This window comes from Corythoichthys intestinalis, chromosome 17 (assembly GCF_030265065.1).
Source record: "Corythoichthys intestinalis isolate RoL2023-P3 chromosome 17, ASM3026506v1, whole genome shotgun sequence".
In the NCBI taxonomy this organism is placed as follows: Eukaryota; Metazoa; Chordata; class Actinopteri; order Syngnathiformes; family Syngnathidae; genus Corythoichthys; species Corythoichthys intestinalis.
Window position 1 is genome coordinate 22,464,004 of NC_080411.1, and position 16,935 is coordinate 22,480,938.

The following is a 16,935-nucleotide window of genomic DNA, read 5'->3' on the forward strand; positions in this document are numbered from 1 at the left end:
TGTCATCGCAGCAAGTGAGTTTATATGGCGGTGGAGCAAGCCTCACAATCGAACCGTTGTTCCACTTTAGACACATCAATCTAAAGCTTGCGTCTTTGTTCCACATTGGCTCCAGTAGCCAAAATGTGTTTGAAACACTTACAGGACTTAATTTTAAAAGAGTGTAGGTGGGGCCTTGGTTTATACTTTGCAGAATAATTGTTAGTTAATTACAGTGGAAAATGTAAAATGTTTTTATGACTGGGGGAAGTCAAGATAATTCAGGCTGCAAGTGGAGATGCAGTGAAGAACCATCAGCCAAGAAGTGAAAATAGAAAAATAACTGAGATGGAATGTAGCACCTTGAGAAAGGTTGTGAATGATAAAAAGGATGTCCAGAACTGCTGTGTGGAAGCTTGACTTTGGCTGTGTAATGTTTGGCCTTTGGTTGTGTATAAATAGCTTCTAAAAATGCTCAATCAATGCAAAGTTGTTATATACTGTGTCCGGTAGGGTCCGGCGTTGTTGAAAAAGGACAAACACAGTAAGATACAATTACACTTTTTTGGCAGCTAGACTTTACAACTGGCTTACATTATAGAATTAATTAGCTTGTTTTCATGCTTGGTCATCTCCAACTAAAATGTTGTGTCAGAAGACTTTTTCTTATTCTGATTGAATAAAACGCACAACAGAAGCTCAAATGACAAATAGCTGAATTAATTAATTTCCAAGGCCATGTACAACCTTCAGGCAGGTATTTTCTTTTTATTGTGATTGACAGAATAGTGGGTGAAGCAAGGGGAGTAATTAAAATGTAAGCTGAGTTTTTCTTGCAGTAGCCTTGCATGTGGGGCCAAACAGTTCTTGGTTTGAACACGAAATCCCAGATGAGACAGAACTTTATGCGTTTACCCTCCCTATAGCGATCTGTCTGCAAAGATACAAGACAAATCCATTATCCAGCGATTTAGCACAGGTCCCCTGGGTAGGCCTGTGTGTGTCTTAGCATGGATATACACACAAATAAAACCTGACCAAGGAAACTAAATTTAAATCATTTGGGATGTGTCTTTGTGAAAATTGCCTGTAGAGGCAATGTACATTTATTTAACAAGGGAGCTTAATCCACCTTCAGCTCATTCTGTTTAAGGTTGAAAGCACCCAACCAATGTGTATGTGTAGTGTAAGTGCTTTTTAATAGGGTTTAAATAAGGGTGAGTCAGATTTAAGGTTGAGGTTTTGTTCCAATGCTGAAAAGGCAATTGTGTCCTAAGAAACGCTGCCACATTAAGTCAGAAAAGACAAACATTATCAGCTAAAATTGCAAATGACACCTGCAGTGCTTTATGTAATGAAATCTTTGATCCCGTCTTTGTCATATTAATGAGAAATGCTACTTCATTAGCCTTCGTGGTTGTTACTATTTAATACATCTGGTTATTACAAAAGGAAAGTATTTACCAAAAAATAACTGCTTAACAATAAGAATTGCAATTGTAGTTAAAAAAATAAAGGGATACATCTTTAATATCAAATTTGGATTAAAAAGACTATCGTTGTAGGGTACACTTGAGATATTTTTGTGTGCAAAACATACTGAATAGTTAAAGTGTAAGCACCCAATTGGTTGATGATGTGCTGCTAAGGTGACTTTGTCTTAAATTAGCGGTCTGTAACTGGCAGGTCAACTGACTTCCTCACTGCATGAGCAGCTGACCTGCAGGTTACTGCTGGTTCAGTGCTCAGATGTCCTCCAGGCCAACTATCAGACTTCTCCAACAGCTTTGCTCATGAATGGCAGTGCACCAGGAGATTGTGTGGGACTGACTTCATGACAGGTCACTGGGGTGAGTGGCTAGATATACGACCGACTGTGGTTGATATTGTGTTAGCTGTGAGCCTGACTAACTGGGTGGGTGCAGTCAAGTGGTGGTGCTATAAATTTCTGAGCTCACGTCTCTTGAGGACAGCAATATATAGAAGAATGGGGTAAAAACTCAATAAGAATATAAACATGATAATGACAAGACAGCCATTAATTCCCCAGTTATGCAGCACTTACATCACATCATAGTTCATTTCACAACATGTTGATGATCCCGAAACGCAGTGTCAGCAATAACATTAACTTACAAGAATATTTATAATAATAAGTTAACAATGAGCGTATTTTTTGTTTCCCATCAGTCTTGAGAGGAATCTAAATCAGGCTGCTTAGGCTATACTTTTCGCCAAGATTGTCATCCATTGAATATGGTACGCCCGTCGGTGTCATGCCAATGTAGTCACCCCAGTCAAAAATTGTATCCCCTTGGCGGAGCTATATGGAGGTAGATTTGTAGATTAGTCTTTATTATTCAATCAAAAAATAAAGTTTCAATCAAAATATATATTTTCAATCAAAAAAAGTCGCTTCAAAAAAAAAAAAAAAAAAAATGTGTTTGAATGCAAAAATAAATTTGATACTCCAAAAAATGGATGTGAAAGTTATTTTCTTTGATAATTCTTTTTTTTTTTTTTTTTGATTGGAGTCAAGTGTTTTTTTTTTTTTTTTTTTTGAAGCAACTTTTTTGAAGAATGTTGATTTGTGTTTGGGCCACATTTTTACCATAGACATCTTTATTATTCAATCAAAAAATAAGTTGCTTCAAAAAATATATTTTTTCAAAAGGAAAAATCAATCAAAAAAAGAAAAAATTCAATCATAGAAAACGTTTTTGAATGCGCAAAAATATTTGAGATTGAACAATTTGCATTTGAACACAAAAATATTTTCAATCAAAGAAAAAAATCATTTGAAAAATAAAATTGCCCTCCCCTATTTCTTGTTGTTGTTGTTGAAAATTATATGCAAAGCAAAAGACCGTCTAAGGTGCTAGTCACATGATCTGTTCGAAAAATATTTTTTTTCTACCCAATATAAAAAATATATTTGTTTGTTCATTTCATTCAATCTTTGTTGCAGTTGTATTGCTTTACAACTTACAATAACTTACAATAATATATATATATATATATATATATATATATATATATATATATATATATATATATATATATATATATATATACATACACATATTTACAGTATATAGGAAAGTCAGTTTCATGACACTTTTCGGACTTAAAATCCGCTTATGCGCTCGCCTGTGGATGGATTAAGTGACATTTCTGTTTCCAGCGGCTGTGTGAAGGATGAATAATAATGAGGAAATGAATCCAGTTGTGGCTAAAAAATAGCATATAATGGTTTAGGAACCGTGTAGCTTCGTGTGGCTAACCCCCTTCCTAACCGAACTCGTCAGCGCTGACGGCGTCATGCTAGCGAGTAAAAGCCGGGCCAGTGTTTATCCTTGAATGTCTTTTTATCTTTTTTTCCCTCCTCAGACAAAACATTGTTTCTCTTTTGTTGCTCTGCCATCTTTGCAGATTTCGCGCGAAAGCCTTCGCATCGACTTCTGCCTCTATAATGAATGGGGAAAGGAGGAAGTGACGTATGCTGTAAAGCAGTCAGCACATTTGTAGTTTTTTTTTGTGTGGCAGGGTTCCTGCCACCCTCCTCAAAATTAGTGCTGGTGAAAGTAATACAGACCCATACAGACAGAGGTGTCATTTAATTAGTTTTTAGTCAACAATATCATCACAAATGGTATGAAAATATTTCATAAAGGTTGAAAAGTTATAATAAAATGTTTATAATAATAAAAAGTTTATAATAAAATATATGCTTATTATCAGAAAACTCACATTTTAAATACATTGCCAGTTTTCCACTATTGCTACAACATTTTTCAATATGTGTACTTGAATGAGAAGAAGTGAAAGTTATAAGATGCGCATATGTGAGCGTTTACTTATTTATTTATTTAGCTTTGCAATATGTACTGTAAAGAAATATCTGAAGGGCATTATCAAAATGTGCTCCAAAATTTCTGGAGTCCAGCATTATGACCTCTGCTGCCTCAGGACAATACAGGTGGTCCAGAAAGCAAATAGAACGTTAACCCAACCCGATCATGTACTTGGCAGTGAATTTGCAATAAAGCCCTGAGGCTGACGGTATAATGTGCCAGTGCGGGAAACAACCCGCAACACAAACGCCTGTGTCCCTTCTGCAATAAGGTTGGTAAATGCTCAAAAGGTGGGAAAAAAAGCACTGAATGAATCATTCTGTGTGAAGTTTGGTTGTGGTTTGTGTGAGGCAATTAGGTATGATTTCCTTAGTTATATTTCCTCAACTTGCAAGTAGCCCAACAAAAGGATGTGATTGATTATTAAAAACAAGAGAGTGATAAGAACAAACCTTTCTGATGTAGAATGTAAACTAGAGTAGGCTACAATATACTAGTAGGCAAATGACACTGATCATGTCAGATGTTCTTTTCTGTCTTGCTGCACGCTGCAGAAAAATGGATGACTATACTGTGTACATCTTAGACCCTATCTGTCCACAAAAGGAATCTCAATAGAGAATGGTTTGGAATAGTTGAAAATGTGAACGTGCCCAACCCACCCATGGACCATAAATTGTCCATTGATGTGAAAGTGAGTTTCAATCTTATTTTTTTGTTTTTATTTGCCGTTTGCAGTGTTGTCACAGATTACTTGAAAAAGTACTTTAATTACTGATTACTGATTATGCTTCAAAAAAGTAATCTAGTTACTTTACTGACTACTTTATTATCAACGTAACTAAGTTACTTTAAAAGTAATTTAGCAGTTACTTATTACCAATTGTTCTCCCTTTGCTGCCTCAATATAAAAGAATGACAACAGAATAATGTCATCACATGTAATTGACTTTCCGACAATTGAATTTAAAGGGAAAGATCTGAATTTTTCACATAAGGCTTAACATCTGAGTTAGTGGAGGTTTATTTAGTCGATGGAGTTGATTTCAAACACCATTGACTCGCGCTAGCTTGGCCACTCCGGAGCCCCTGAAACTAACAAATAACTGACAAACTGAATGGAATGTGTAGAAATCAACTCCACCGACTAATCAAATCCCGCTAACTCGAAGATTAAGCCTAACGTCAAAAATTCTAAATTTTGGGTTAGGGTTTAAGGTTTAGGGTTCACAGAATATCAGTGCCAATATAAAACAATGCAAATTGACTGCGCAATAATCAATAAATTAATTGCACAGTGCAATAAACACAAGATCGGGCGCACAAACTGGAAGTGCGCCATACTCACACGCGGTCAATTTGGCCAAAAAGGTGGCGGAAACTAAGCACTTACACAAACATGAACACATCACCGCAGGGCATAAATGTACAACACGAATATTATATAAAAAATGGTCGCCGACTTCACGAGGACGAGCGAGAGCAACGACTGCCTGTCGTTGCAACGGCAAAGCTAAGAAACGGCCACGCATGTACCGGCTCCAACCTATCGCTGGAACCTTCCAGAATTAAGGAAAAATACGTTCATTCATGAATGCACACACATCAACATTCCCTTGCACATCTCAACAAGCGGGTGCACTCAGCTCGAAATGCGCTGGCACACGTCAATCCCAAAACACGCGTGTGACTCGAGACCAAAACAGGAAGACCTATGAGCGGTTACCATGGAAATGAACACTTAGCCGGAACCTAACATTTTCTATTTAAAATGCTCTTTGTACATGACTACAATATTCTTCATTCTATATACATTATGAGGCAATAACAAAATAGTAACACATGGACACTCGGGAAACTAACTTTAATCAGATTACTGGTTTGTAAAAATGAACACATTAAATTGCTCGTTACTGAAAGAAAGTAATCACATTACAGTAACGGGCTACTTAGTGACGTGTTAGTGACAACACTGGCCCTGTGACTTGTTGGCCATCAGCCAAATTCATATCAGATAGGTTACAGTGCCGCTATAACATTGTTTCACAACATAATGTGATAGGTAGGTTGACGACAGGAAGGTTTTTCTTAAAAATGTTAATTGATATTTTGGTTTTAATGGCTCCATGTTCGACAAGCCATAAAGAGTTGGATTCATAAACGAAATGCATAAAGTTGGAGGAAAACAGTTTCAAGAAAAGATTGCAAAGACAAAACAGACAGATGGTTCTTTGTTATCCTCTTGATAACACTGTGTGTTAAATATAACAAGCCCCAAGTGTGAGTAATAAACGCTGCATAAAATCTCGCTAACGCCATGACGGTAATCACGACATGTGTAGCCTGTCAAGGTGTCATGATCGCTGTAGCTTTGTAACACTTTTGCCGTCGAGGTTTGCAAAAAGGCAAATACAAGTGAAACGCTACAGTGACAGTGAACAACATCGACCTAAATTGTTATCAGGACAATTACAATGACAACTTGGAAAGAGCAACGAGGGTTATGCCCACAAACTTGTAATTGAACCACTGTGAATATTTATACAAAGCAAATTGGATTTACTCTATCTCTCCCTTTCACACACTTGAGCTCGAGACCACAAGTGTCATTATGATGCACAAAATTATGAGTGGTGAAAAGACACTGCAACTAGTTTCTCAGCCAGTCATGCATCATTCATCCTCATGACATGATGTACTATCACATAAAATGTTCATCAGTTCAGTATTATTGCAGCATTCTGTAATTCATCATCACCATTAAGATTTACCCAACTGTCACGCTACTCTACAGACTCATTCATCACATATTTGCATGGAAATGTTACATGTGCCACTGTTGCATTTACCTGTTCCGTATTCATGACTCATTCTTGGTTATGTGCTTTTTCAGATGACAGGCGGATGGAATTTAATAACCTTACCCACCTTAGTGAGGGGTGGATTGTGCTGTGTGCATACATTTTACCTTTAATTTCATCATCTCATCTATTTGTTTTTCAATATATTGCCTTTATGCAAACTATCTTTTTGACCTTGACTGAGGTTATCACTTTATTGGAAATGTTAAAAATAGAAAAGTTTTTTCATCCAGGTATATATATACTGTATATATATTCAGTGCCAGAAAAGTGATGAATGAACCTGCCTCAGAATCTGTCACTTTTGGCTCAGCTATGAAGTGGCGTGCTATGATTGATTCTAAACCGGTATCAGCTTTGTTCCCTTTAGGAAGGTAGCATCTGCCTAATAATCCTCATGGTCATCGGGGAGTTTGTTTAAATGTGATTTATAGTTTAACTGCAGACAACAACTGAGGGATTATGTATTTTAAAGGAGGGCTCTATTCAAGAGAAAAGCATTATTAGCAAACATGCTCATATAAAGATGGAGTTGGAGATGTTGACCGCAGTTATTTTGCCTGCAAATGGATTATTGTTATGTTGATGGAAGTGCTACGTGCAACAGGAAACAAAATCTGTGTATTCAAGTTTTTCCTTGCAGATGTCATATTCTTGTGGCTTGGATTGACATAAGAAGAAGTCATCTTTATGAGCTACTTTGAGCAGTGCTGAATTATTACGTTTAGTGTAAAGATTTCCTGGATATATAAAAGACTGTGCTAATAATTCATTATTAGTACACTATACACTATAAATTTATTTTTCATTTAATCATTTTTTAACTAGGCCATAACAGCCATGAAGTAGAGTTTCATTCCAAATGACCCAACTTCTGCAGGCAAGGGTATAATTCATAGGCAATTGGTATAAAATAACAATTATGACAATAATGCACAGGGGAGGCCAATGAAGGTCATAAACCACAATTTTCAGCAATTACAGCACACTGAAAAAAATGATATACTGTAGATTGCATTGCACATACATTGCATTGCACTTACACTTGGCCTAAATCATACATTTCATACATTTTGTTTCTTGTCCTTTATTAATCTACTGTATAAAAATGTTTTCCTTGTGTGCATGGTATTTTCATTGCACAATATGGATACTTCAATTCCCCGTGTTTACTCTGTACAGAAGCAATAACCAAAGTGCCCAACCGGGATGATTAAAGAGTCACGACTGTTTGGCAAGCAATATTCGGCGGACAATTGTCTGGGCACTTACTGCCGATGCGGAGGTTGATGGTGTCACGTCTCTCTCCATTTGGGTTCTGAAAGCAGCTGTAGAGTCCATTGTGGCCCAGGTCCACTTGGGTCAGTATGAGTCTGGGGCCTTCTAGACGATGCTGGGCCTTCACGTCCGTCCCGTTCACCTTCCATGACACTGATGCGTCATTGTCCAAGGAGCCGCACTGCATGGTGACGTCACTGCCCATTCGCTCATACTGGTTCCTTGCAACTTAAGACAAACAGGAGCAAATGTTATTTGTTTATTTTTAAATAGAAAGTACAACTACAAATGCATGACAAAGTCAAAAGTTGGCCTCATGACTTTATGATATTTAAGGAGATTACATCTATAGGTTCAAAATAGATAAGCACAACTTCTGTGGAAACATTTATGATAGTGTTGCAACTATTAATCGATTAACTCGAGTAATTCGATTAGAAAAAAGCTTCGAGTCATATTTTGCTGCTTCGAGGATTCGTTTGATTAGTGACGTTATAATGGTTTGTTTTAAAAGTGTTGAATTTAGTTTCATTTATTTGGCTGGATAAACTTCCCTCTCGTGGTAACAGTGAATATGACATAACTCCTCTAACATAGCTGAATCCAGCTGCTCCGTGTTAAGACCAACATAAGGTACTTTCTGTTTAAGCTAATATGTTTGTTGTGTTTATGCATTCGTTATTTATTTTAGAAGTATATTTAGCAGTTTTTGTGGGAATATGTGATTGAATGATTCGTTCAGAGCATTGTACAACAAAAAAAGAGCATTTCATAGCATTTAAGCTAGCGGACCTTTGCTATGCAAGTTAGCCAATTGTTCTTCTGTTGTAAATAGATCCCCATTTATTTATATAATGCAAATGATTATTTATTTTATATCTTTTGTGGCTAATCTCAGGTATTTTATTTTTAAATGCATTTATTGCTCCTATGAAGTGAAAGTGAAAGTCTGCATCGTTGAAGAAACACTCAAGATTTGCATTTTGTATTAGGATATAATGCTCTTTTGAAAGAGTGATCCCAACAAGCTAAAATAAATATAATTGCATAAACACATATGTTTTACATCCCCTAAAATGTATTCTCCAGTGCATTAAATGTTAATGCTACGATTATTTGATTATTCAAACTAACAAATTGATAGATTAATCGATTACCTAAATAATCCATATCTGCAGCCCAAATTTATGACAAGATTTTCTATGTTTGTGGATGTGTGCTTGAGGAAATGTGTTGCATATTCATGCAAAACAACATTTTTACATGCTCTGGGATTTGAGTTTTTTGTGAACTTGAAAAAATTGTCACCAAAATGTTTAAAAATGTCTGAAATGTTTTGTATATGGACAAAAAAAGAAAAGACAAACTATTAATTGGGATTAATTTTCATAATTTTTTAACAAGAATTTTTAATTGTTATTGTTTAAATTACTTTTGAAACAGAGCTGCACCAACAACACGGTAAAAATGGTCTTGCTCATAAATAGAATTACATGTGTTTCACATGCTTCACGGATCTATTGCTTTCTGTAAAACAGATTGACATTCATACTCTACATATATGCATTATTTTTATTGATCCAATTTTAAACTCTGAAGTGAAATGTGTGTATATACATATCTTATTGTCCAGGTGTTTTAGCTAGCCTCCATTAACGGATTTAAGTAAAGCTGTAGAGAACATGCTTACAGGGTTAAATGATACATGTGAACCTAATGGGGATTTTAGTTCCAATGCTGCACTTTAGAGTGCCTGCTTTGTTCCATGGGACCACACAAAGTGAAGACATCATATTAACATTTGAATACCATGTATCAGCAGCTCAACAAACTGCAACAATGAAATATTGATCCTTTTCTATTTAAAAGTTCTTTTCACAACAGAAAAGAGAAGTGGGATCAAATTTCAACATATTTCATACAACATTGCTCTATTCTGCCAGTGTCTTTTTACATGCCTCTTCTTAACATAGGGGATACAGATGTCAGCCACTTTTTCATGTATATTTCATGTCCCATAACACCTCCATTTATATTTCATGTCACAAATCCCTGTCCCCATTAAAATGAACGAGAAACGAATTATTGTATAGTCTCTGTTTGCCGCTTCTCCTCTGAGCAGTGCATCATCCCCTTGACCTCCACATCCCTTGATTCCTGCCCTTTGATTCACTCTTTCCCCCCGCATTATCAGCCCTTCGTGACCCTGGCCAACACAGCCGTCTATCCCAATTTGTTTGAGTCACAGTCAAAATAATGTGTGCGTGTAATATGATTGGCATGACATACCAATTTGGTGTGATCCCCCTCTCTGTCAAAGGGGAAAATATGTGGCTTTATTTACATAAAAAGCATTTGCATTTCCATAAAAGCAGACTGACTTTGATGTTTAGCTTTGATCCAGATGCTGGTGGCCTTGTTAGTGTAGCAAAAACAGAGGCAAAAATCTTCAGTGAAGTATAATCATGATGCTGTACTTGAAAATGACAGTTGGATGGTTTAGGATACTGTACTAGTATACAGAGTGGTATAGCATTGGCTATTAAGTATACAGTATGTGGCCCCTTACACATGGAACTATACTACTCCCCCGGATCTTTTACACATGTCCAATAATGAGACTTTTTGGTCATTATATTTGGATGGGGAAAGAAGCAAAGCGTTCCCTGAGCAAAGACCAAAGTAATTGATGCTGTCAAGGTATCTGCTGCAAGTAAACAATGATAAAAACTACAAATTATCCTGGAACTACTATACTACCACCCCCATTTAACTCTTTGTGGGGAACGGGTTGCATAGTAAACCTATATATTAATGCAATTTAATACAACGGTGCCTTCAGATCAGTGTTCTGATTACTTTCTTTCAGTAACGAGCAATCTAACGCGTTCTTTTTTTCCAAATCAGTAATCTGGTTAGTTTCCTCAGTGCCTGTGTGTTACTATTTTGTTATTGCCTCATAATGTATGTACAATGAAGAATACTGTAGTCTTGTACAAAGAGCATGTTGCGCTTGAGTTTGGGAGTGTAATCACATGTCACGTTTTCCCATCGGAGGACAAAAGCAAACGGGTCACGTGTATTACCATGCCGTGAGCGCTGAGAGTCTCCGGCCATAACGACTAGCCTCGCTACCTCGTCAGGACGTGAACAATCAATGAAAGAGGCAGGAGAGATACCACAAATGGCTGCATTTGCTCACTGGAAATACAGCCATTACTTCACATTTTTGTCCATCAAACGATGACAAAAATATCTGCGGGCATTGCAGACTTTGCGCTGGCTCAAAAACACTGTGGACTAAAAACTCCACATTCAATACAAGGAACCACTTAGAATTACAGCACAGCACTATTAAAATTTGCAACCAGCCTTTACGTACATTTTAAAGATAGAGTTTGTAACCATAGGCAGAGTTTGACATTTGTGGGGAGGGGGGGGCATGCTGATTGACACAACTCATCATTTGTGCGTTTTCTCTACTATTTACATTGTAAATTCTCACTGAATATATAAAAACTATGAATGAACATGTGGAATAATGTACTTAGCAAAAAACATTGAAATAACTGAAAACAGGTTTTAAATTCTACTTTTTTTCAAAGTATCCACCCTTTGCTCTTATTACTTTTTTTGTTTTTTGCAAAATTTCGACACACTTTCAATGAGCTTCAAGATGCAGACACTTGAAAAAGTTCTCACTTCACAGGTATGCCTTATCAGGGTTAATAAGTGGAATTTGTTACCTTTTCAATGGGGTTGGGACCATCATTTGTATTGCATTGAATGAGGTGTGTCCAAACTTTTAGCCTGTACTTATGTATTATATTATATATATGTATTACGGCTTTCAAATGATTAAACATTTTAATCGAGTTAATCACAGCTTAAAAATTAATCGTAATTAATCGCAATTCAAACCATCTATAAAATGTCATATTTTTCTGTAAATTATTGTTGGAATGGAAAGATAAGACACGAGACGGATAAATATATATTCAACACACTGTACATAAGTACTGTATTTGTTTATTGTAACAATAACTCAACAAGATGGCATTAACATTATTAACTGTTAAAGCGATCCATGGATAGAAAGACTTGTAGTTCTTTAAAGATAAATGTTCGTACAATGTTCGTTTTTTTTTTTTGTTTGTTTTGTTTGGATCGATTATTTATTATCTAACATATCGGAGAAAATGCGACAGTAACAAAAAAATTAAAAATAAGCCATAGTAATGAGGTAGATATCCTTGACTTTTTTACAGACACCCTTTTTTTTTCATTCTGACGTAATTTGTTTAAAAGTTTAATATATGTGAGTAAATAATTTTTAAAGTTGTTTTCTTTTTTTTTAAACAAAATATTAGACATCAATTCATGATTCTAAGCTAAAAATGATTTTGAATAATAAATATAGTTAATTACCTTCGTTTTATGGCTGGGTTGAAACAAAAGCGTTGCGCGATGTCTGTAAACGGGGGTTTCCAGGGTAAGACGGACAAATTAGAAATAGTTTAGGGGCTTAATGCGTATTGAATCTGCTACGGCAGCATATAGACATATTGTTCTATCAAAGACAACAGTTCTTTTGGCTTAAAATACAGCAGTTTATTTTAAAGAGGAATGCAAGAGCAGAAACTGCTTTTTCAGTCTTGTCTGTGTTTTCCGCCATATATTGTATAAGTGTATGTCTTGACACTGTTCGTCTTCAATTGTCGGTTCAAGCTCAGTTGTTGATGAAGCTTTTGAAATATCCATCTTGCCTCCTCAGGTGTAGTTTTGGCTAAGCAAAGCAAAGGACTGTCTCTAAGTGCTAGTGACGTGATCTGTTCGAACAATATTTTGGACCCACCATGAAATACTTTGAAGGATTCTTGTTCATTTCATTCATTTTTGTTGTTTTTCTATCTGCTTTACAACTTCTATAGACAATATTTTAACGGCCAAGTCTTTAATTTGAAGGGGGAGTTCAGAATTTTTGACATTAGGTGTTGAGGCAGCAAAGCAAAAAAATGGTAAAAAGTAACTGATAAATGAGTTTTAAAGTAACTTAGTTAATTTAATAATAAAGTAATCAGTAAAGTAACAAGATTACTTTTTTTGAGGCATAATCACTAATTAAATTACTTTTTCAAGCAATCTGTGACAACACTGCTTGAGATACAAATTTGTATCCTCTGACCATCTATGCACTTTGAAGGTACACTTATACAGTAACTTTGTTGTACTAGTAGAATGACAATACATTCTATTATATTCTTGAAACTCAAAACACACCTTTAAAGAATCTTTCTCAACTGCACGGGAACGTTATTAATCAATTCACACCTCCCAAAATAACACAACAACAATGTTTTATTAAAGTAAAAAGACTTTGTAGTGTTAGTGTAAGTGTAGAGATCTCCTGAGACCCTGCGTCCTCATTTGAAGACAGTCGAAAAAATGCATTGCAATAATAAAAAGCTCAGGTCTCAGGAGGCTAAAGGCCTTTTGCTACATGTTTTGCTTCACTTCAGTGGATTTTATACTTCACCACCTGGATTTCATCCATCCATACATACATACTGAAGCTTTAGACACTCACCCCTAAATAAGACTTGTCCTTCACAGAGATCATGCGAAGCATCAGTGTATGTAATATCTGCCCATAAATTGAGTATCGTTCCATCATCGGTCCACAGGTGTTGCTCTGCTTTTTGTGTTCCAATGTCTGTTGCTTCAAGGGTTATAACATTTTGATGCTTTTGCTGTTTGTTGCCACTAATGGCTATTTTACTTTGTTAGCATTAGGATAAAGGCACTTTCCTAAGGCAAAGCTATGTGTTTATTTTAATACATACACAAACGATGGATCCTATGTAGAAAATTAAAACATATTCTGGGTCACCTGAATCTCAAGGTGCCACTGTAATAAAATATTTTCTAAAACAGATTATTTCATTCAATGTTCTGCTGTACTGCTTATCCTAACGAGGGCCATAGGGTGCTTCAGCCGATACCACCTGACTGGGGGCAGGAGTAATATTGCAATGAGTGAATGAATGAATTACTTCATATTATCCACTGCAGGTATTCCAAAGACAACATATACAGAATCACGTGGTTGTTATTTTTTTTTAAATTATAGCTATACTCTTGATATTATTTTAATTGAGTGAGTTACAATAGAGACATAAATGTCTTACAACTAGTAGTGAGGTTAAGACAAGTGTGCCATGTGAGATTGCACACTATGTGATGCATTGTGATCATTTGCCGTTATCTTGGCTTCTCGTCTTTGTTTCTTGCCTCTGTAAGTTATTCTCACCGCCTTTGGGTGCCTCCGTTCCTCTTATCTTGTTCTTACTGTCTTTTTCTCTGCTCACCTTCACTCCCCATTTTCCATCATTCTCTCCTTCTCACCTTGAAACAACTCCCTTCTCTCTGTATGTTCCTGAAATGTCTGTAGTATTCTATCAAGAAAACAACAAATAATATAGAACTTGGCGTAGAATAACAAATGCACAAATAAATAAACTCGCTCTCGTATGCGCCTACTCCTACACTCTGCTGCATAATGCCCTTATGCCTCATCACCATACAGGCAAGTAGGGCTAATAACCATAATGGCATTCAGCTCAAGTGCTATTGATCTTTTTGGAATAGACAGGACATTGTTAGTAGCATAAGAACAATGTTATGAGCTATCAAATGCGAATGAAAATCGTTCAATGTCCTTCAAAAAGTTCAAAATCTTTTCAACACGAACCAAAAATGATAACATGAGGACGTTTTCTTTTCTGTTTTTGAGAGTGTTTTAACTGCAAATATCGGAAACACACACACACAAAAAAATGATATATTGTCCATCAATCCATTAATTACTATTCATTTTCCTCATTACAGTCACCAAAATATTATGCTACTTCAGAAAGAAATATTGTCGCCTGTTTTATAATATATATATATATATATATATATATATATATATATATATATATATATATGTGTGTGTGTGTGTGTGTGTGTGTGGGCGTGTGTGTATATATATATATCTTTTTTTTTTTTTTTTTTTTTTTTTTTTTTTTTTTACCAAAGAACACTATGTAGGATTTGTTAACCACTCAAAAATTGCACTCTCTCTGTCGCGAGACAATTTGAAATTATCTTGAAGCATTGATTTACACTGTAAATGACTATCGCCATATGTTATTGCATAATGTTTTAAATCTTTCTAAAATGTCATATACTCTAGATTATGTATGAATTCTTACAAGATTACTCTGGGGTTTTAGTGGACACTTCATTTTTTACCCACATTTTCCGAAATGTAGTTTATATGCAGCATATCAACTCATGTCTTTCCAGAGTGCGGCATTACCATGTTGTAAGGTCAATTGTGCTCAGACCTACCGTGCAGTACAAGCACATCTACCTGGAGGTTACTTAAAGGAATTCACACACTCATTTGCTGCTTAGTCATTCAACATACTCGAAGTGATGATGGGATATGTGACCCATGCAATTACATGTGTAGCATTTTAACTGAGTACTCCTCAATTTGTACATGAGTTTTGTATGTAACTATATGGAGCATGCACAAACAGTCCAACACTCAAATAATACTACAGACATTATTCTTGCAAATCCTGTCCACAATATAAGTGAAATAGATGAGGACAGAAATAATTCCTTGGGTTTTTTTTCTTTACAATTTGATGAGACACACCACAATATTTATCACATTATAGGTATTATTAGCAGCACTGCTAGATTAGCATGGTAAAATATTGCCAGCTAAAATGGCTTTTTCAAATGTGAAATGTACAGTGGGGCAAATAGGTATTTAGTCAACCACCAATTGTGCAAGTTCTCCTACTTGAAAAGATTAGAGAGGCCTGTAATTGTCAACATGGGTAAACCTCAACCATGAGCGACAGAATGTGGGAAAAAAAAAAAAATCACATTGTTTGATTTTTAAAGAATTTATCTCCAAATTAGAATGGAAAATAAGTATTTGGTAACCTACAAACAAGCAAGATTTCTGGCTGTTAAAGAGATCTAACTTCTTCTAACGAGGTCTAACGAGGCTCCATTAATGTATTGCTGTATTAATGGCACCTGTTTTAACTCAGTATCGGTATCAAAGACACCTCTCCACAATCTCAGTCAGTCACACTCCAAACTCCACGATGGCCAAGACCAAAGAGATGTCAAAGGACACCAGAGACAAAATTGTAGACCTGCACCAGACTGGGAAGACTTAATCTGCAATAGGTAAAACGCTTGGTGTAAAGAAATCAACTGTGGGAGCAATTATTGCAAGATTATTATGCAAGATCTCACTCCGTTACGTCAAAATGATAACAAGAACGGTGAGCAAAAATCCCAGAACCACACGGAAGGACCTAATGAATGACCTCCAGAGAGCTGGGACCACAGTAACAAAAGCTACGATCAGTAACACAATGCAGCGCCAGGGACTCAAATCCTGCACTGCCAGACGTGTCCCCCTGCTGAAGAAAGTACACGTCCAGGCCCGTCTGCGGTTCGCTAGAGAGGATTTGGATGATCCAGAAGAGGACTGGGAGAATGTGTTATGGTCAGATGAAACCAAAATAGAACTTTTTGGTAGAAACACAGGTTCTCGTGTTTGGAGGACAAAGAATACTAAATTGCATCCGAAGAACACCATACCCACTGTGAAGCATGGGGATGGAAACTTTATGCTTTGGGGCTATTTTTCTGCAAAGGGACCAGGACGGCTGATCTGTGTAAAGGAAGGAATGAATGGGGGCCATGTATCGAGAGATTTTGAGTGAAAATCTCCTTCCATCAGCAAGGGCATTGAAGATGAGACGTGGCTGGGTCTTTCAGCATGACAATGATCCCAAACACACAGCCAGGGCAACAAAGGAGTGGCTTCATAAGAAGCACTTCAAGGTCCTGGAGTGGCCTAGCCAGTCTCCAGATCTCAATCC

General features: G+C 36.3%; 1 protein-coding gene across 4 annotated transcripts in view; it reads right to left on the reverse strand.

The window, feature by feature from the left end:
• cntfr (ciliary neurotrophic factor receptor) overlaps positions 1–16,935 on the reverse strand; it is a 362,525-nt gene that overhangs the window by 153,257 nt on the left and 192,333 nt on the right. For all 4 annotated transcript variants that reach the window (XM_057818079.1, XM_057818078.1, XM_057818077.1 and 1 more), the window contains exon 4: positions 7,967–8,200. In XM_057818079.1, coding sequence (XP_057674062.1) covers positions 7,967–8,200 — 234 coding nt within the window. The remainder of the gene's footprint in view (positions 1–7,966; positions 8,201–16,935) is intronic.